General features: G+C 32.0%; 1 protein-coding gene across 1 annotated transcript in view; it reads right to left on the reverse strand.

Annotated features, from left to right (window-relative positions):
* The window catches only part of LOC148308284 (multicopper oxidase 3-like), a 28,815-nt gene that overhangs the window by 4,490 nt on the left and 2,086 nt on the right, over positions 1-22,239 (reverse strand). Inside the window, exons 2-6 of the mRNA XM_088262010.1 lie at positions 21,418-21,765; positions 11,976-12,186; positions 2,895-3,058; positions 1,779-1,930; positions 63-276 (exon numbers count right to left, since the gene is read on the reverse strand). Of these exons, the coding sequence (XP_088118136.1) occupies positions 63-276; positions 1,779-1,930; positions 2,895-3,058; positions 11,976-12,186; positions 21,418-21,765 (1,089 nt within the window). The remainder of the gene's footprint in view (positions 1-62; positions 277-1,778; positions 1,931-2,894; positions 3,059-11,975; positions 12,187-21,417; positions 21,766-22,239) is intronic.

The following is a 22,239-nucleotide window of genomic DNA, read 5'->3' on the forward strand; positions in this document are numbered from 1 at the left end:
TGGTGCATAAGGGACCATATTGAATCAACGCAGTGATGACTAAATGTACATTTACTACTTACTGATTTCGGATGGGTAAAATGGTGGCACTGGCAAAGCATCACTTAGATATCTGTATTCGTTATCTTCATCATCCATCCGAATGGATGTAGTGTCCACCCGGAGATACACCCTCTGTTCTCCAATGGGTGAAACGGTGAGGTCAGCGGGTGGACCGGTGACGGAATGTAAATGTTGGCCATACACGACGTTTTTGTTTTTCACCACTTTTTCATCCTGAAAAAAAAACAACATTTATAGTACAGTGAAACCTCTATCTATCGTTTTTAAAGGGACCTATTGCAATAAACTATGAATGCGGGAAAACAATGATTGCGGGATTAAGAATTCAACAAGACACAAACCAGTAAAGATACCATCTTCCCAATCTGCATTACCATTAGTTGGTTAAAATTCTAACAATGAATGCGGGATAAAGAAGTCATTACACAAGGAGATACGATCGAGTAAAGATACCGTCCTCCCAATCTGCATAACCATTAGTAGGTGGAAATTCCAAGAATATAAGTTTTAGATGTTGTATTTATTAAAAAAAAAATACAAAGTTGAACAGAACCCAAAGATCTTCAGACCTCTTCTGCTGTATCCATCACACAAGCTTTCGATAGTCTGTATACCACACGTTGAAATATTGTCGTCGAATGAAACAAAATTAAGATAATTTTTAAAAAAAGTAAAAAAACAGACAAATTATATCAAATATGTAGCATAATTCAAACGATGAATGCGGTAAAATGGTGGATACAAACGATCGATGCGATCTATTTTCGTATGAAATGAATTCGGGGTAGAAGAAATAAACAATACATCCGGGAAAACGATTATTCGAGGAACGATAGATAGAGGTTTCACTGTATATGTTGGTAACAATTTTCCATTTCCGTCTCTACCACAAAATATTGTGGATATGTCGCTCACTCCTTTCAAGAACGTCATAAATAAAAAATTGTCAATTTTCAGTCGTGCATGTTTTCGGAATGCCCAGAAAATGTACAATATCCCAGCAAAAGAGACTATTTTTAACTTAATATTTTCCTGCTACAGGGCAGAAAGTGTTGTTTTTGCATTTTGAAGTAAAGGTATTGTTTAATTATTTTTTTAAACCAACTAAATATTTTTCAAATGGAGAAAAAACCTTCAGGTTTTACCTAAAAAGGTCTGTTGCAAAGTAAAAAGTTCAATATTTTTTGATTTTCTTTACCAGTTTACCCGAACTATTTATAGTAATATTATTTCAATTTTTCAAAATTGTATCATCACTAGGCCTACCCAGCCACGTCTTGGTGCGGCTCAGCCTGATTAAATGCAAAAGAAATAAAATAGAAAGCACATATTTCTTACATGTTTAAGTATTTCAAATATTTAAAAATCTTTCAAACAATGCAATCAAAAACATCGAAAGTGACAGCATCTGTCAAGAAGCACGCTGTCCGCCATGAGCAATGTTTAGTATTGCGTGTGCTGTTGTTATGTTCAACAGATGGCGCTGCCATTTCGGTATAAAAACCGACACAAATAAAAACACGCTTGTATTAAAATGCAAATTGTGTTCAAATTTCAAAGCAATTAGTGAATAACCTTAAAAGATTTAAGATTTTGAACAAACAAAAATTTACATTTTTTTTAAAGATCATTCACACTGCACTACAGAAGCACTGTTCGCAATCATCGTTCTCTCTGGGGTCACTATTTTTATTTCATGGCAAGTATGAACTCACAATTTTTACAATGTCTTCCAGATTGTCCTCTGCTTCTTCATAAGTTAGTAACGCTTTGTGAGTTAATTGGTCACAAACTGCAAGACCTTTTATCCTAAACTCGTATGTAGATGGTTTCTGGTTGGCATTCAATACAAAGTCGATTCTTTCGCCTGAAAAATAATTAAAATACAAATGAAATGCGAAAAAAACTATGCATTATTTCATGTTAATAGTATAATAATTAAAACATGTTATAATAAAATAAATGTTTTTATTTATATGTAATGACAACTATATGTAATTTATATGTAATAACAACTAAAGTCCCTGAAAAAAAAATTAAATAAAGTTTAAATAATAATTTATACAGCCATGCAAAATATGTACGTGGTAGGCCTAAGAATTACAAATACACACTCAAGGTAAAATATTTAGTTTTTCCTGTATATTTTCAGACGAAACCGGTTTCGAAATATTAAAGCAAAATGTTTAGCAATGTTATTTTACGTTCGTGAATATTTACGCCCTTGAAAACGTGTATAAAATCTACTTGACCTTATGCATGAATGATAAGTAGGTTTTTCATTAAATTTACATAATAATGATAAGATTTGGACGTGATTATGAAAATCCTCAAAAATATGTACATACATCAATGATGACAGAATCGTGTTAATATCGAATGGCGCCTAGAAGCGCAAAAACATGCATTTAAGTATGCATTTAGATGGGGTTTTAAAAGGGTTCATAATGAATAAAAATAAAAGTGTAATAATGTCAAATTTTATTACGAAATGCGATATTGGCTGTTGAAATATATGCTTCAGTTAATATTAATTTATCTAAAGAAAATGTATTAATAAAGTTTAATTTTTTATACGCACGATACTGAAGTACTGACCAATATTTTTTTTACAATCAATTCAGTAATGCTCCATATAACACGAAATATGTTCATCGATATTATGAAGAAATTTATCGCGAAGTTGTACTACTGTAGCAAGGCTGAAACCAATTTTATAGAAAGGATGCACATACCTTCCAATTTAATAAATTGCAATTATTTTATTTCCCGAAAGCGGTGCAAAATGTTGCTTCATAAAAATGCAATTACCTATCCTATACATATCCTACCTGGAAGCATCACGAAGGAAGCAGTTCCTGTGGGTTTGACTGCCCTCCCGTCGGCCGCTATGATCGTCATATCGTGTCCAGCAATCGTAATGGACAATGGACAATCCAGTGGGACTGCATTTATCATGCGTATTCTGTATTTCTCTCCGGCAGACACGGAAATTCTGAAAAACAATAGACATTTTTCACATAACTGTAAAACCTTCATAGTTTTCTTATAATCATGTGTATTTTATGACTTTTTCTCCGCGTTCACCGCATTCAGTGGCGTGCGTTCCACATCGGTACAAAATTAGTGCCTACCCTACTTTTCTACCATGTAGAAAAATATTGAAAACAGTTAAAGTGAAGGAAATGTGCAGTTAAATATTTTTTTCGCGTTTTTCCTGTTACATTTTCATGCCGCTGGTACTTGAAGCGCAGGACTGATCACATTGCCTTCTACAAGTAACGATCAAGATAACGCTGTGTCAATAGGATGCAGTGCCCTACGAAGTTAGAAGAAGAATAATAAAATAATAAACTATAGTAGTTAATTACTCAATGCACTTTGTTTCATTTACTTTGTTTATAAAAAAATAAAATAAAATTGTAAAACGAACTCCCTCTCTAAACACAAGTATCTACTTTATTAGAGAGGTAAAAGCGTTATATTTGAAACTTTTTGTATATTTACCAACTATTTTGTATTATTTAAATATGTGTTTTGTAAAAAAAAAAATATTTAAAAAATGCATGTATACCAATAAGAGTAGAAGAAATTTGGGTAAAGGAAAATCTAATTATATAAATAAATCGAATCTTGTAAGAATTTCTGAGGTGTTCAGACATACCTTTTACAGTATACAAAAATAATCGAATACTTTTCATGCACTATTTAAGCCGTAACACCATGTTTCGTAAATCACTACATTTTTATTCCATTTCTTTAGGAACCAAAGACAATTTTCATTTAGATTTTACATGGTAAGTACCACGATTTCTTCAAATCTATTGTGACACGTGTTTCGATGCATTCCGCATTATTTTTAAACACTTTATGCTTGCGAAAAATGATGCGGAATGCATCGAAACATGTGTCATAGTAGATTTTAAGAAATAGTGATTATTACCGAGTAAAATTCAAATTCACATGCCCAAACCATCTCAACACACCTTTCTTAATTTTATCAATAATGCTTATCTCAGCCTTACGTCTTCCCTTATTCACCATTCAAACATCTATCATTCAATGTTTTGCCGCACATTCGTCTGAGAGAACGCATTTCATGTGAATTGGAAGTGAAGGGAAGAATGAACAATAAAAAAAATATGCGGTGAATGTGGTTCGTAATAGAGGCAGAAGAAGACCAAGGAAAAATTGGTATGATCAAGTATTTTAAATACTTGCAAATGGTATGGTTAGGAGTCGGAATAATCGACGGGAATATATGAGGAGATGCACGAATATGGAAGAGGCGAAGATTTTTTGCAAAGGCAGATTGGTGTGGAGTTCTTTTCTCTCTATCTACCCCTACGAGGAAGCGGGGTATAGTAAGGATCTTACTCTATTCATTGTGACGGACATAAAACCAAGAATTGTGGGGACATTTTCAAGAAAACATCCCCAGTTACTTACCGTTTTAAAAATACAAAATATTATGCAAATATACCAATTTAATATACGTACGTGATAGGTGGTTTGTTTAAAATTTAAATAAAAAATCAACAGATATTACCACAAAGTAACAGCCGAATCAATTACGTAAACCAAAGTTATCTTTGATTAAAGTTCCACGGAAAGGTACGACTGATAACTCCTTGACATAAATACCATATACAATTTCATGACTAAATTAAAATAACAAATAAAAACATCGCAAATGGACAAATGGACTCATAAAACCAGTTTCTTATGCACGCGCAATAAAGTCCATTTCGCTGTCGGTGCAAAATGCGAATATAAATTGCTAATCTCTTGGATACGAAATGCTATTTGCTGATACCTGAAGCGCGCTATTTGAAAGTCGGCGTTAGAAGACGTTAATTTAAAGATGGTAATCACCGAGAGTGAAAACGCCAATTAAAATAATGCAGCGAGAATGCACATAATACATTTTTAATGAACGTCGGCAAAAGTTAACTAAAGAATTACAATATAAAATTAAAATCTTTCTGGGCTCTAACCAGACTAAAATAGTGTATAGGACACCGAGTCATACGAGTATATATGTAGCGTCATAACCTAATCCAGTGTTTCGCAAACTTTTTCTGCTCAAGGTACACCTGCCAAATCAAGAAATTTTGAGGTACACCAAAGAAAAAACAAAGTTATAAACAGACCATTAAAATTACATATCAAATAACCTATGGTATTAACCTAACCTAACTTGACTACGCCGAACTAGTGCATTGGACACCGCGTTGCATCTACGCAGTGACAACCTAATCGAACCAATCTTAATGAATCCTAACCTAACCTAACCACACCCAAATAGCGCATAGGCCACGCATCACATAAACGCAGTTTCAACTCGATCGTTATTATATGAAAGCAAGGTGATCAGTCCTAAATTCATGAATATAGCAGTGGAATATGTTAAATGGTATTCTGATGACGTAGATGAACGTGTTCAGGGTTATAAAGATTACTGTTATATAATAAAGAAAACGGAGAAGAAATAGTAGGTTTCTTGAATGTTTTTTTTTGCTGATACTTTATGGCCCATTTTATAAACATTATAAAATAAACGAATCTCAAAATTTGTTATTAACCACTTCTATTTTTAGTATAATTTTTCTAACCGGTTTCACCAAATACCTTGTCTTATTCAAGGATGGATACGTACTAAACTAAGTATTTTTTTCTCTGTTTTAAGTTTAGTATATACCCATCCCCAGTGGCGTGCACAGAGAATTAATTAGGTTAGGCAGTAGAGGTAGGTAAGTTAGGTACTACTTACTAGGGTAGGCAGTAGAGGTAGGTAGTAAGGTACGCTGGTACTACTTAGTAAGGTTGGGTAGGTACTGGTTGCGTTTTTATATGTCACGCGGGTAAGGGATAGGCACTGCTTTTCTGCCTATATGGAAGGCACGCCCCTGCCCATCCCTGAAGAAGACAATGTGGTTGTCGAAACCGGTTGGAAAAATAGTACAAAAGATAAAAGTTGGAATAGTAAACACTATACCACAAGGAAAAGGGGTAAAGAAGAAATTATTAAGGCACTCGGGATAGCATGCCCGTACTCGTACTAGCTTAGAACGGTTCTATAGCTAAACGTGTAAAATTCCAGATTATTTACAGGCTGGTTCGCAGTGCCTATAAAATCTTATTAAAATAAATAATGACGTAGAAAATAATGCGTCGATTTTCACAAAACATAATATAATGATCGACAGAATGGAGAGTACATACCCACGAGTATTCAGTAATGATGCAAAATACTTCCCGAAGAGAAATGAAAGTCAATGTCAATTTGTGATTAGTCAAGTGCGTGAGAGAAAGGTACGGTAACGATCTAACCCTTTACGCGATAAATTGTGACGGACACAAGAAAATACTTGCGTTTAATAAACTACATAAGTTCTTTAAAAAAACATCCTCCGCTATTTAAAATGTTATAAATACAAAATATAAAGGAAATAGAGATATTTTATTTATTGTTTCGGCATTCACTTTGTGGTTAGACATGATGAAATTGTAAAAAAAACCCTGGTTTTTTTACCACTTGAGTAAAAAACAAGTGTTTTTCTTTTATAGGTAAATATAGATGATTATTACATTCAATGAGTGTAAAATAATATCATATAGCGCGAATTTTTGAAACCGCATAACTTTGTTCAAAATCAAATTCAACTTTTTCATTAAACATTACAAATAAGTGTATTCCTTCGTGTTTTTGAAACACATAAAACCGGCTATAAACCCTTATCTTTATACAACACGACTCCCGTGGCTGCAATATTTGTATGGGCACGGAAGCCGTGTGCGAGACACATAACGTGTTACCCCGTCAAATAGTAACATTTTCAAGTCGTAGGCTTCGTTAAATGATCACTTTACACACGTGCAACATTCACCAATTCCACCCATGATTGGAACTCCTTGATATATTTATCAAACTCGTGACACAGTACATGTGAGTTCACTACCGCCTATTAAATAAAGACTCTTATGTAAGATCCTAATCTAGCATTAAATTCACATACTTCAGCCCCGCCTAAAAAAAAGTTTTTAATTTTTTTACATTTCTTATAATTTGACCAGTTGTTTTATTTACAAAAAAAAGGATTCGTATATGATAACAGGTTAATAGTACCTACCGAGAGATACGTACTCTACGATTACAATGCGTTCATACTCATAGTATTTCTGGAGGTCTTTAGAAACAAAACGAGGTAGTAACAACAGCATTTTACAACCAGGGAAACAGAAGTTATGAAAAGTAAATTTATGTTTGTCTCACTAATTCGATCCATGCCTTGAAGTACTTACTGCGTTAGGGGAAATCGTATATTGCGCTCATACAAACACGTTGACCTACTAAAATAATTGCTCAACGAACAATCCAAATACACTTCAAGAATTGTGGTACTCACTACATCCTCTGAAAACCTCAGAGATGAATGATAAAAAGCGAAATACTCTTATATGGCATGCGCGTGACTGCCTTATGAATCAACGTGGAAAACGGTATATATTCAACTTGATAGATAAACTCATGTTATCCTAGACAGCGTTATACTGATCAACGGTCAAGACAGCATTGCAACAATGCTGTTGTATAGGGAGGAAAGAACAGCACAATGGACTCCGTCAAAATAGTACAGAGAACAGTTTTTTAAAACTTACTGTAGATTTTGTTTTAACAAATTTCAAGTAAATATAGGAACTATTTTAGTTTAAATTGCAATTCTTCAAGTAAAAAAAGGCAATTATTATGTGTAAGTCTCTCTCCAAACACAAGAGCTAAGTCTCTTTTTGGAGAGACACAACGTAACTAAAATAAACTATTTTAAAAAGTAGTAATATCCCTCTTTATAGTGTACTGGTCATCGCGTTTAGCTACTGTGTTAAAAGGTCTCGGGTTCGATTCCCAGGAGAGCCAAAATAAATGCAAGTGATTTTTCACTCATAATACTTTTTTTTAATATTACCTCCAAGTATTTAACGATTAAGATAACACTTCAGTGCGACGCAGTGCACTATACACCATTGAGTGGCGGATAAGGGTTAAAAGAAGTATGTTTAGTAAAAAAGTAAAAGTGTGATAATTTTTGTACCAATATTAAAATCTAATTATTTTCAATTGGTCTAGGTGTTTAAGAGGTGTTTTTCACATTTACATTCTCTATCCTTACTATCCTACCTGCAGACAAGCCTCTAAAAGTAAATGCTTTGTGGATTATTAATTAAAAAATATGTACATAGTATATACATATACATATATATATATATATATATATATATATATATATATATATATATATATATATATATATATATATATATATATATATATATATATATATATATATATATATATATATATATATATATATATATATATATATATATGTATATATATATATATATATATATATATATATATATATATAGATATATATATAAATATATATATATATATATATATATATATATATATATATATATATACATATATATATATATATATATATATATATATATATATATATATATATACATATATATATATATATATATATATATATATATATATATATATATATATATATATGTATATATATATATGTATATATATATATAAATATATATATATATTTATATATATATCTATACATATTTTTATATATATATATATATATATATATATATATATATATATATACATATATATGTATATATATATATATATATATATATATATATATATATATATATATATATATATATATATATATATATATATATATATATATATTATTTTTTGACATCTCATCAAAGATGAAGAAGAATATGGAAGTCTGGGCATTTACGGGGCTTACGACCGTCATAGGCTGGTTTAAGTGATCACTTTACACACGTGTAACATTCACCAATTCTACCCATTATTGACAACCACACTACTCAAATTCTTGGAAGTTCTATATATATGAACCAATTTAGAAACCTTGTTCATGAATCACTAGAACTTCACTAGAGACATCTATTGGTGAGATGTAAAGAAGCTTTTTATTAAGCAGAAACTCTTATATTAGTATGTGAGATCCGAATCCTGGATTATAATCACACACATGAGAAACGCCAGAAAATACCATTTTCATTTTTATTATTAAGCTTATAATTTGACCAGATAATTTATTTACAACATTTTGAGTGTGTCCAAATACAAAATCTGGATTATCTCCAATTACAGGAGTTATTTTCATATTATTTTTTGACATCTCATATATATATGTATATATATATATATATATATATATATATATATATATATATATATATATATATATATATATATATATATATATTTATATATATATATATATATATATATATATATATATATATATATATATATATATATATATATTTATATATATATACATATATATATATATATATATATATATATATATATATATATATATATATATATATATATATATATATATATATATATATATATATATATATATATATATATATATATATATATATATATTTATATATATATATATATATATATATATATATATATATATATATATATATATATATATATATATATATTTATATATATATACATATATATATATATATATATATATATATATATATATATATATATATATATATATATATGTATATATATTTTATAATTGAAGAGAAAGAGAAGGAATGGAAATAAAGAGAAAACGTTTAACTGCCAACTAAAGTTCTATCAAAATTAACTTTCTTCACGGGGAACATATTAATGTTTAACATTCATTAAAAATAATTTATTTAAATACATGCATATATGCTTTGTTAATTTCAATACGGCAACATTAAAACGATAATATTGAAATAATTTCAACTTGACACATCTGAAAAATAATTAAGCATCGTTAGATATAGCCTGGTGAATAGGATGATTGATCGCTTGTTAGAAAGTGATCAGAATAAGCATTTTCACGATATTAATTTTGCGGCGATACGAGAAAACATTAAAATAGAATAACGTGACAGCCGATACCAGAGATGTTAGATTATATTTGCCTCCGGTATAAATGCACTTTCAAATTGCTTGGAACACTGGAAACGTTGTAAAACATACCATATCATTTCCAAGATTGAATTACTTGGAATTTATTTTTATTTATCACGTAGCAAAAAATTAATACGCGAGACATAGCTTTCTGCGCTTGCACCTATAACGATTTTCACAAATCGCTCACTCCTTTCAAGAACGTCATAAATCAAAAATCGTCAATTTTAAGTTGTGCATACTTTCGGAATGCCCAGAAAATGTACTATATCCCAGCAAAAGCGGCATATTTTTAACTAAATATTTACCCGCTACAGGGCAGAAAGTGTTGTTTTTGTATTTTGAAGAAAAGGTATTGTTTAACTATTTTTTAAAATATACTTAAAAATTTTCAAATGGAGAAAAAACCTTTAGGTTTTACCCAAAAAGATCTGCAGCACAGTAAAAAGTTCAATAAGTGGCTTGATATTTATTTTTAATACATTGTATTATATTTTTAAACTTTAAAAACGTTCTCCTGAAAAATCAAGTTTTTTTTAATTATGACGTTCTTGAAAGGAGTGGGCGAAATATGCATGTAATATCAATCATAATATTTTATTTGTGAAGGTCCTCACCAAAACGTTACATATCCATTATAAAAGATTTTATGTAGGTAATCAGGAATTCTAGCTTGTAAAATTGTTTTGGTGCAATTTTATGATTTCGTATTGATTTAACACAGGATTGGTCACATTTTATCACAATTTTAATCAATATTTCGATAAAGTACAGTAAACAGAACAGATTTGCATTTAAAGAATTTTTTGTGCAATATTAGAGATGTAACTTTTTATTTATTTATTGATTTGGCGTTTAATTTGTAGAACTCCATTTTAATTTATGTATTAATTTCAAATCAAACACAGATTTTTTGAGTCTACTAAGTTGTATTTTACTAACAAAAACACATAAAAAATTATATTGTGACAATATTAATACATAAAATAAAAATTAATACATAAATGTAACTTTTTGTTAGGACCTCCACATATGTATTATTAGCTAAACCATAGATGATGCCAGGAACTTGCATGTGAATTACTGTGTCTAGTGAAGGGCAACATCACAAAAATGCATGCTTCTGGAAAGTTGCATTTAATCTTTTTTTTATTGTTTAGTTTTTAAAGTGAAATATGTATATTATAAACTCTATTGTTAATTTATTAATCTAGGTTACAATGAAAGAAGCAAAATGGCTAATTTTGATACAGCTTTTCATACCGAATTGAAATAAATGCATACATTATACTTACGTTCAAATAAAAAAAATGAAAACATTATACTTATTTTGAAAACACATTTTCAAAAAAATATATATGTGACTGTACAAGTAATAGAATACTATCGATCAGGAGAAATACCAGATTTAACATTATTCTTTTTCTAACCCATAATCTACATGCAATGGTACATAGGTCACTGCATTGAAGCCTGTTATCTTGAACATTAATTACATGCAGGCAAGGTGTCAGTTCTACGCTTCTAGTGCCGATCAAGGGTTGTATAAATATTACAGTGAAAAATCACCTGGATAAGGACTAGCCGGTATGGGCGTGCATTCCATATAGGCAGAAAAGCAGTGCCTGTTCTAACTTACCCGCGTTATATATATAATAAAAAAGCAACCAGTACCTACCCTACCTTACTATGTAGTACTTAGCTTACCTTACTACCAACCTCTACTGCCTAACCTAATTAATTATCTGTGCACGCGTCTGCTGGCCGGGCAGATGCACCCAAAGCTGGTTAACTAAATATAAAACTGCTGCTAAAGTAGGTAGCAAGTAATCATATATGGTAATCCTACCTCCTGAAGTCCCCATCTCGTCCGGTGTGGCCGTCCAGCTTGAGGCCGGAAGGGCGCGCGCTCAGCGTGCCCGCCTTGCTCTCGGCAGCGGCGGACACGACCAGCACGTGCGACGTGCCGCGGTCGTGCTGGTACAGCGCGCTGGCCGGCTCCAGGGGAGACGGCTGGCGTACGATCAGCGCGCCGAAAACGCCGCGTAGCTGCTGTGACACTGTCAAAAATAACAAACAATGTCAAAAATTTTCAATTGAATCTTCTTCCTGGCTCCATCGTATTTGTACAATGTTGGAGTCAGATCTCTTCCTCCTCAGGTTGAAGGTCTTTCTACCATGGACCACGTCACCTAGGTCATGCCTTCGAATCATGTCATCTTTCTGAAGCATCCATGAATAATTCGGTCTTCCTCTAGATTTCTTACGACGAAGATCCCCTGGTTTACAATATGTTCAGATTCTCTACGTCCTATGAGCCCATACTATCTCAATTGCATTTCCTCTACCTTAAGGTGGAGACTGACCGGAGCATATCTTCGTAACATCGCTCGCGGCGAGCATCACCGAGCATCCCAAACTATGGATGGAGCGCTCGGCTCGCTGTACTGACTGACATGAATTGCACAGATCTATACACCCATATACGGGTGCAAATTGCGTAGCACGATTTTTGTACTTACTTTAATACTCCTTTTTTATTTTCATCTTTTAAAGAAAAAATATGGATATTAGTATCTACCTATAGCATTATGTAGCGATATTCGTGACCTCATGATCTCTGTACTAGTGGTCTTCTTTCACTATTCAGATCTATTATGAATGGAAAGTAGGTAGGATTCGAGGAACTAATAAGTAGGCGAATGAATTTGCATTTTTTGTTACATGTTTTTTAACGTATCTTTCGCGACTCATCTCATGAGTAAATGAAGGTACCTACTTCCGCACACTTGTATGGCAGTATACACCTTGGTTAGAGAATGGTTTGATCAAATTTCGTTGACCGAGACGAAAATTTTATTACCCTAACACAAATTTGAATACAGTCCATCGTCTATATCGTAGACAATGAACTGTAGACTCCATCACATTACTGTTCTCATGAGAAAAGAAGCAACGCGTTGCAATCCACGTCATTAAACATGTTTAATTTTCCCTAGCAATAAACACTATTTTGTCAATAAACATTATATAACAGAATGAAAACCTCATCTTGTGATTTAACGATCTAATTGACACCGATTCGATGCGGAGCGGTGCCCTATGCACCATTGGATGCGATTAAGGGTTAAATAAGTCATAACATACGTCAATTTAAATACTATCAATAATTGTATTGTATTTTTTGCGAAAAATTGTGTATTAATTTTTGTATTTTTGAATAAACATATTCAATTAATTTCCACCTAAAGCAGTATTCCACAATAATTTCCTTTATTTCCCAGTTGATTTAATTTTTATTACTATATTTACATACATAAAATGACTATAAAAATATGAATTTCCATCGGTAACAATCGTGAAATAAGTGAAAAGATCTCTACTAAGTATCCACCTAAATTAGAGAAATTGTTGATATACGCAGTACAATACCTACAACAAGATGGCTATAACAGATGAAATAACAATAAACTCAACTCACGAACAATAGGTTACTCTTTTTTCCTCGCTGACTCCATTATCATGTGTATTGTAATGTATTCATTGTCTCCCCAACATATAGTTTTTAAGATGGTACTTTTTATATGGAGCACTGGCGGTTACTTTCTCCAAACCATGCCTACATAATAAAAAATAAATAAGATAACGTTGGTAAGCATATGATAATTTCTTCATATGATTAATTAAATTCCTATTGGTATGGTTATCAGCTATCTCAATAGCTATGTTAACCTATTCAGACATAGGTGGCTAGTTTATATAAAACTAGTGTATGTAAAGCCATACGATAGTCACTTTATAAAAATGTGATAAATCGGAACAGAATATCTATAAGGCAGAAAAGAAAATGAGTACAAATCAAATTAAAACCCGACAAAAACTTATTTGCTACAACATTTATTTTTATTGCAGCTTTTTTTTAAATTTAATTATTTCAATTGTAATTACCCTTTTTTACAACAATTTTTTATTATTTATATATGTATTTAACCTGCACCTTCATTGTTTCTGTAAGTTTGTTATGTTCTCATCTAATTGATGAAAAACATTCAAACAAATTGTATTGCACTGTATTTCATTTCTTATATATGTTTTTATTGTTTTAATATATTTTTTATTGTTTGTGAACCATAAATAAATAAAATAAAATAAACATTAGCAAACCCGAACAACTCACCCCGAGCACTAATATTATAGGCAATCAGCATAACATACTCAAACACATAAGCAATATTTTTAATAATTTAAATTTAATATATTCTTAGTCACTTCCACATTAAACACAACATAAGTATATATTTAAATTATAAAGGTTGAACTAGGGATAATTGAAAAGATTAAGAAAAGTTCTTTAAGGCGGTGTGGACACGTGAAGCGAATGAATAACAAGAGAACGACTGAGAAAGTATGTTTGGCAAATGTAAACGGGAGAACAGAACAAAGATGCCCAAAAAGACTTGGCACAACCAGATCAATCAGAACCTAACATCTGGTGTTGTCAAAAATCTACGTAATCGGAGAGCATGTATGGCTAGATGTATGGATGCGAAGGAAGCTAAAAGTGTATGTCAGGGCAGAAGAGTGTGCAGTTCCATCTTTTCTGCCGAAGCCTGCAGAGAAACGGCATTAGGAAAGCAGTAGATATTAGTAGTAAAATAACACGATAAGAAAAAATACTGTATAGTTATGGCGTTTCACTTTCCCATCAATATGTTACTTCTAATATTTAATTTAAATACCTACTTTATTAAACTGTCTAAAAAATATTCCAAAACAAAACAATAGCCTTTCACATTTGAGATATCTTTCCGGTCGCAAAAAATTAAGTAGGTACATAACGAGAAAATTTAAACTGGTTTCGTGAACATCATAACAATGTCGTGCGAATAAAAAGTAGCCCGTAGCACTTTCGGAGACCCGCGATGTAGTATATATTTATGCCATCATAACTGGATTTTAAACAAAGTGCATTCACTGCAGCATATGACCTTGTGGTAAAGAAAATTTGTTATTGCAACGCTGGTATTATCATTGTGTACTTATGGATTATTTTACTGGGTTATTTTAAGCCTCCACCAGTTCACGAGTGATTTTGGCTCTAACAAACAAAATACATTATTTAAATAAAGTGGAAAAGCTAAAAATATTGGTTTTAATCTAATAATATATTAAAATGCAATTCTATCACGAAGTGTCAGTGGATAATATAAATCTATTAACAAAATACATATTGATAACAATAAGTAATGAATATAAGAAGAGATAGAGACAGGAGAAAAAAAACAATAACAATAATTACCTGACATTGGAAAATATAAAATTGAATATTCGATCTACATTAAATAAATGATATTAAAATGTGGACAGTAAAAATTATTGTAACCTTTAATCTAACTATGAAATGAGGATCATATACACACATATCGCTCGCTTTCAACAATGTCAAAAATCAAAAAACTTGATTTTTCAGGGGATCGTTTTTAAAGTTTAAAAATATAATGAAATGTATTAAAAATAAATATCAAGCCACTTATTGAACTTTTTAGTGTGCAACAGATCTTTTTAGGTAAAACCTGAATGTTTTTTCTACATTTGAAAAATTTTTGATAAATTTAAAAAAAAAATTACACAATACCTTTTCTTCAAAATGCTAAAGCAACACTTTTTGTAGCAAAAACAACAACCCTGTAGCGGGTAAATATTAAGTTAAAAATATGCCGCTTTTGCTGTGATATAGAACATTTTCTGGGCATTCCGAAATCATGCACAACTCAAAATTGACGATTTTTGATATATGACGTTGTTGAAAGGAGTGGGCGATATACTGAGTGAATCGTATAAAATACCATAGATAAGTCTTGTAGTATTTATTGAATTTACTTTAGTTTAGTTTACATTAAATAATGCTATAATCTTTTATCCATTAAAATAAAAATGTAAATGTTCGTCTGTTAGAAATCTTATACATATTTCCTAAGGTTATTCACCAAAAAAAATCGACACAATGTTACATTTGAATACGCGCATACTTTCCGTGACTGGTGCTTTTACCTGTGACAGTTTTTTAAACAGTTTTTTACAGCAACGGTAGCAACAACCTCAATACATGAATATCAACAAAAAAAATATAAGTTTTAAACAGTAGTAGGTTAATCCTATTCAATTCACGCTTATCTCATACCAAATTAAATATACGAAATTCCGCCTCCATAATGTAGTAGTAAGCTCACTAGGCTACCATGCTGGAGGTCCCGGGTTCGATTCCCAAGAGGGTCAAAAAAATATTAGTGAGTTTTCAGTCTAATATTTATTTAATATCATCCTGGACCGGTTCCTGAAGGGTAAAGCTGATCACCTTTCCTTTGTGTAAATTTGTGTAAAATAACACTGATTCTATACCCTATGCACCAGTGGGTGCGGATAAGTGCTTAGAAGAAGGCATCGCGACATATGGGCAACAGTACATACATGTTATCATTTTCAAATAAAATTTTAAACGCATCACTTAAATATATAATGATATTGACATTGAAAGAAAAATTGATTGCTTTACGGTTTAAGAGCGATGGCCTTTTCATTGCCAGCGCGTTAACTCATCTCGCAACTGAAAAATTTAGGGAAAGTAGTACGCACCTAATTAGGTACTTTTTAAATTAAATATTTTATTCTTTTCATGCACTTAGTTCTTTTATGATGATTGTCTAATACGTATTATAATATGACCGTCTACAATATATATATCGACGGCCCCTACGTAAAGTATTCTATCTGCAAATCTGTTACTTTACAGGAGAGAGCTTAGAAGATTTTTGTCAACGTGTTTTTTTAAATTAACTAACGGTTTTATCAGAAATTCTAAGCTTATATTAAACATTAAAAAACACGATAAAATAATGTATTTAATCGTTTTAAAACTTTATGCTTTGTCAAAATTAAGTAGTTAGCGTTTTAGGAGTTCAGTTTATTTCGAAAATTCGATGTAGATAGCGTTTTATACGGTTGAAAACTAGGCGTAATTTATTTTATACACTTTTTAGTTTATTTATATTTGTAGATAACGGTCAGTTGATAACGTACACCAAATATCTCAAAATTGACAAAAATGTAGTTAGAGCACTTTACGTAGAGCACGTCGATATATGGATAGAAAAAAAGAGAGTTCCTATTATTTTTATTATTAAAAATTCCAATAAAAGCTATTAATTTTGAACATAACGAAAAACAAGCAACAAACGCAACCCTGTAGTGTCGTTGGAATTTTTTCGTATCTTTCCGAATTTGTATCACGTGTGTTTGACATTTTCAGAAAGTTAAACGATATTGTTTAATATAATATCGGTCAGGAATCCAAAATGAAAAACAATCTTTTTAAAACTCTAATCCGCGCCAAATGGTGCATAGAGCACTGCATCGCATCGACGTAGTGTTAAATTGATCATTAACTCCACGAAGACAAAGTGATCAGTCAGGTACCAGTTATGGGTAATATGAAACAATTAATTAGAGTAAAAAATCTCTCCCATTTATTTTGACCCCCGTATGAATCGAACTCGTGACCTCCAGCATGCTAGCCAAACGCGCTAGCCACTAAACTATAGAGGTGTCAAATATGATAAATAAATATAATTTATTTGGACTAATACCAAAGACAGACTATGAAACATTTCTCGAACGATCTGCTTTATAAACAGGAAGAATTCATAGACGAATTTCAACATTGTCATTTAAAACACACTGACGATGACATAGTCTTTCAAAAGTTCGCTAGACAAGATAATCGGGCTGCGTTTGTATCGTATTTTTAAGTATATAGGTCCTGACGACCGGTAATTTTTATTTTAAAAAAATGATTTCAAACGAATGGCGGTAGGTAAGAATTTTTCTAATTTAAGCTTTACTTACTAAATACCACTTTTTTTTATGTATTCGGCACGTGTTTCGATGCATTCCGCATCATTTTCAAACACCGTATATGAAGCTAATTCAAATTTTATTGGTGGAATTCTATTCACAAAGTTCTATTCACAAAGTGAATTTACCGAATCAATTAATGAAATTAAGGACTTATCGTCAAGCGGTAAACATTGCGCACGCTTAGCGAATATGATCAACTGTCTTTTACACTTGTTTTGAAATACCTACCTATTTACTAGCTCCACGCTTATATTAACCTGAGAAAAGCAGGAAATGTGCCAGTTGAAAACGGGTAGTATGCGAATAACTTTAACGAACGAAAACAGAAAGTTGTAGAACTGCATTGCAATATTATAACACTGGTGCATTTATATTGTAAATCCTTTCACGGCACTTAAAACGACTTTGTATGTTTTTTTTTTAAACAAAAGTATAAATATATAGGCATCTTCATTGTAACATTATATTTCAAAAGTAAGGTAAGAATTTAAAAATAATAAATTTAAAAAAAAGGAAGAATTGAGAAGGAAATTTATCGTAGGTTAGAACTACGTAAATCAAAAAATATTATTAATTGATTCGGCAGTCACTTTGTGGTAAAATCTATCCATTTTTAATAAATGTTTTACCTAGTAAATACCACAATTTCTTAAAATTTACTGTGACACGTGTTTCGATGCATTCCGCATCATTTTCAAAAACCATATGTATTTTCAAACACATACGGTGTTGGAAAATGATGCGGAATGCATCGAAACACGTGTCACAGTAGATTTTAAGAAATAGTGGTATTTACTAAGTAAAACATTAATTAAAAAAATATTAGTTAATAAAAACAATAAAAATAACAACTAAACTAAACAAATTCTATTTAGTGAATATACGAGTATTTATACTCGTACATACACTAATATAGTCATAAGTATTTATGTATATAATTTATAACGGTCATAGTATAGTTTTGGTAGGTTGGAAGATATTGCTTCTTATTTATAATCCCACCAGCATCCAATGTTTACTAAAATAAATAAATAAAATAACTTTATTGAAAAAAATATAATGCTATAATTCATTCACCGTCATAATATAGAGGTTGGCGCGTTTACCTACGTGATCACGATAAAACTACGTCGATGCGATGCGGTGCCCTAAGCACCATTTGGTGCGTATGAGGATTAAATCCAGAAGAAGATAATAATTAGTAGTATTTTATATACTTATATTCCTAGGAGTGACCTAACACTATTGCACTTTTAAAAAATATTTTACATAATTCACTCTAATATATATTCAATATTACCCTGGATTGGTATCTGAAGCGGAGGGCTGATCACCTTTCCTTCATGTTAATGATCAAGATAACACTGCGTTTATACGATGCAGTGCCCTATGCACCATTGGGGTGCGAATAAGGGTTTGAATGAATGAATGAAGGGGGTGAAAGTAATTCCATTTTCGATTACTACTTATATTCATACACAAAACAAGTATACGATAATAATAATTAAGTAAATCGTTTTTACGTAACAGACTTCGAAATCATATTTTTCTTTGAGACCTATTTGCACTCCATGGTACATAGAGCACTGTATCCTATCAATACTGTGTTGACTTGTTCGTTAATAGTATGTAGGCAAGGTAAGACTGGAATATATTCAGTGGGATACAAATAACGTACGTCATAAAGCTCGGGATAAGGGACATTATTGAGATATGTGAAAGGCAATAAGTAAAAAGAAGAAGAAGGTAGGCGTAATGACTACCGTGGGGCACAAAATTAGTCAACATTATGTGACTTCTCAACAAGATAATGTCAATAATTTATTTTACTACAAATTAAATAATAATTGGCCTTCGTGGCGTCAAGTTGACATTTTGCACAATATACTCGTAATATTATTGACCTTGGCCAACATTAGAAACAAAACATTGAATTAAATATTGTAAATTATTTATGTGTTACACTTTTTTTACGAAATATATGTATGTATGGCATATTGTCCGCCTCCGTAGTGTAATGGTCAGCACGCTCGGCTACCATTCTGGAGGTCCCGGGTTCGATTCCCAAGGGGGGGTCAAAAAAATATAAGTGATTTTTTCACTGTAATATTTATTCAATATTACCATGGACTGGTACCTGAAGCGGAGGGCTGATCACCTTTCCTTCATGTGTAAACGATCAAGATAACACTGCGTTTATATGACACAGTGCCCTATGCACCATTGGGGTGCGGTAAGGGATTTAAATGGCATATTAGCGGGTTTATTAGCCGAGAAGTAATACCTTCCAACTAACCAAAAGGGGACTAGTGATATTGGTCAAAGTTTGTCAGAACCTTATACAGCCGTTTGAAATTAGAGGGTAACCGAGTAAAACATAAGATGATCAAGTATTTCAAATACTTTAAAGTGGGATTCGGAATAATCGTCGAGAATGTAAATATGAGGAAATGGGTGAGCGTGTACACAACGAAGTCCTGGTTCCAACCCTAATGTATCGAAGTGAGGCATGGAGTTAGCAAAGAAGGATGAAAGTAGACTGAATGCAGTTAAAATGCGACCTCTAAGACGAATGTGGGGTAAAATGATGATTGATAGATGTTGTAATGTTGATATAACGAAATAATGCAAAGACGAGATACGAGTATTGAGATGATTTAGGCGAGTAAATTGAATGATTCACTTATCGAGAGAAAGGTGAAAGTTATGTGGCAAATGTAGTTGCAAATAGAAGCAGGAAAAGACCGAGGAAAATTCGGCAAGTATTTCAAATACTGGAAAGTGGTCAGGTCAGGAGTTAGGAGTGTAGAATCCTAAAATGAGTCCTAAATCATTCATCGGGAATATTACATATATTTTATTAATGTAGCTATTTTTGTTAATGTAATGTAATGTTTATTATTGTTAATGTAACTATTCGGCTATCCAAACTCAAAACACAGTAAGGGACAATTTTTTTGTTGTACGTTTTTTTGCATTTTTGGACTGGATTGAAGTACATCCTACTTAGCCCAAAAATGCAAAAAAAACGTACAACAAAAAAATGTCCCTTACTGTGTTTTAAGTTTGGACAGCCGTATTGTTTATTTTATGCTTTTTTTAATGTAAAGCTGTACAATTCCCGAACATATAATAAAATAAAAATATATTTTGTTATGTTATTTTTATGTATGTAATATGTTTTAAAACAAACAAAAAATAAAAATAAAATATGTCGCAGACACTTCGAATCCACTCTGCCCCAATTTGATACCTATTTTTAATAATTAGCGGCTTAGGCTCACAGAAATACTGTAGTATGAAATTGAAGTATTTTTGTAAATAATAAAAACATAAATATGATTTTTTTAATAATAATAAAATAAGCTGAATCTTACCGGAATGCGCGTGATACAGGTACGTCCCGACCTCCTCCGCCCTGAAGACGTACTTGTAGCTGGTCCCGCTCGCCAGGGGGCACTGCGTCACCATGGGCACGCCGTCCATGTAGGGGCTGCCAGCGTGCGCCACGCCGCGCCAGTGCAGCGCCAGCTCCTGCGGCAGCCGGTTAGCCACGCGTACCGCTACCAGGTCCCCGGCGCACACCTCCAGCGCCGGCCCGGGCGTCTGCCCGTTCACGGCCAGCAGCGTCCTGTTGCGGGCGAAGGACGCCCCCACGCTGAACTCGAAGCTGCACGTCCGGGGCTTCTGCCCGAACTTGCAGGGGCCCCCGCAATGCTTGATATCTGAACACAATAATAATCATCTGAGCCATCGATCAGACTACATTAAGGCGCAAATCTTAAGCGTTCAAATCAGCGAGTGTTTTTGCCTAGAATTTTCACTCATGAATTACATTAAATTATAGTAACTTTAAACATAAAGAGTAAATCCACTCACGAGTACCTACGCATAGGCTATGAAACTTAAAAAGGTGAAGCCTGAGTAGGGTCATGATAAGCGGTGTTGCATAAGCCGTAGCTAGATTTCAGTCACTTGGACGTTAAAATTTTAAAAAAAATGCGTTCAAATCAGAATGCTTAGAGCCGCGCTCAGGACTCTACGTGTTCTTACGATCGTTTTTTTTTTTTCAATTTACATTGGATCCTTTTTTATTTTTAGAATGTACTCCTTTGTAGAAACAATTTTTTTTTAACATTTTTTAATTCCTCACTTTTTAATAACTATTTTCTTTTCAAAACCATATGAACGCTTGTGCA

This window comes from Brachycentrus maculatus, unplaced genomic scaffold (assembly GCF_059751285.1).
Source record: "Brachycentrus maculatus isolate JH-2025_06_01 unplaced genomic scaffold, ASM5975128v1 h1tg000172l, whole genome shotgun sequence".
NCBI classification, from domain to species: Eukaryota; Metazoa; Arthropoda; class Insecta; order Trichoptera; family Brachycentridae; genus Brachycentrus; species Brachycentrus maculatus.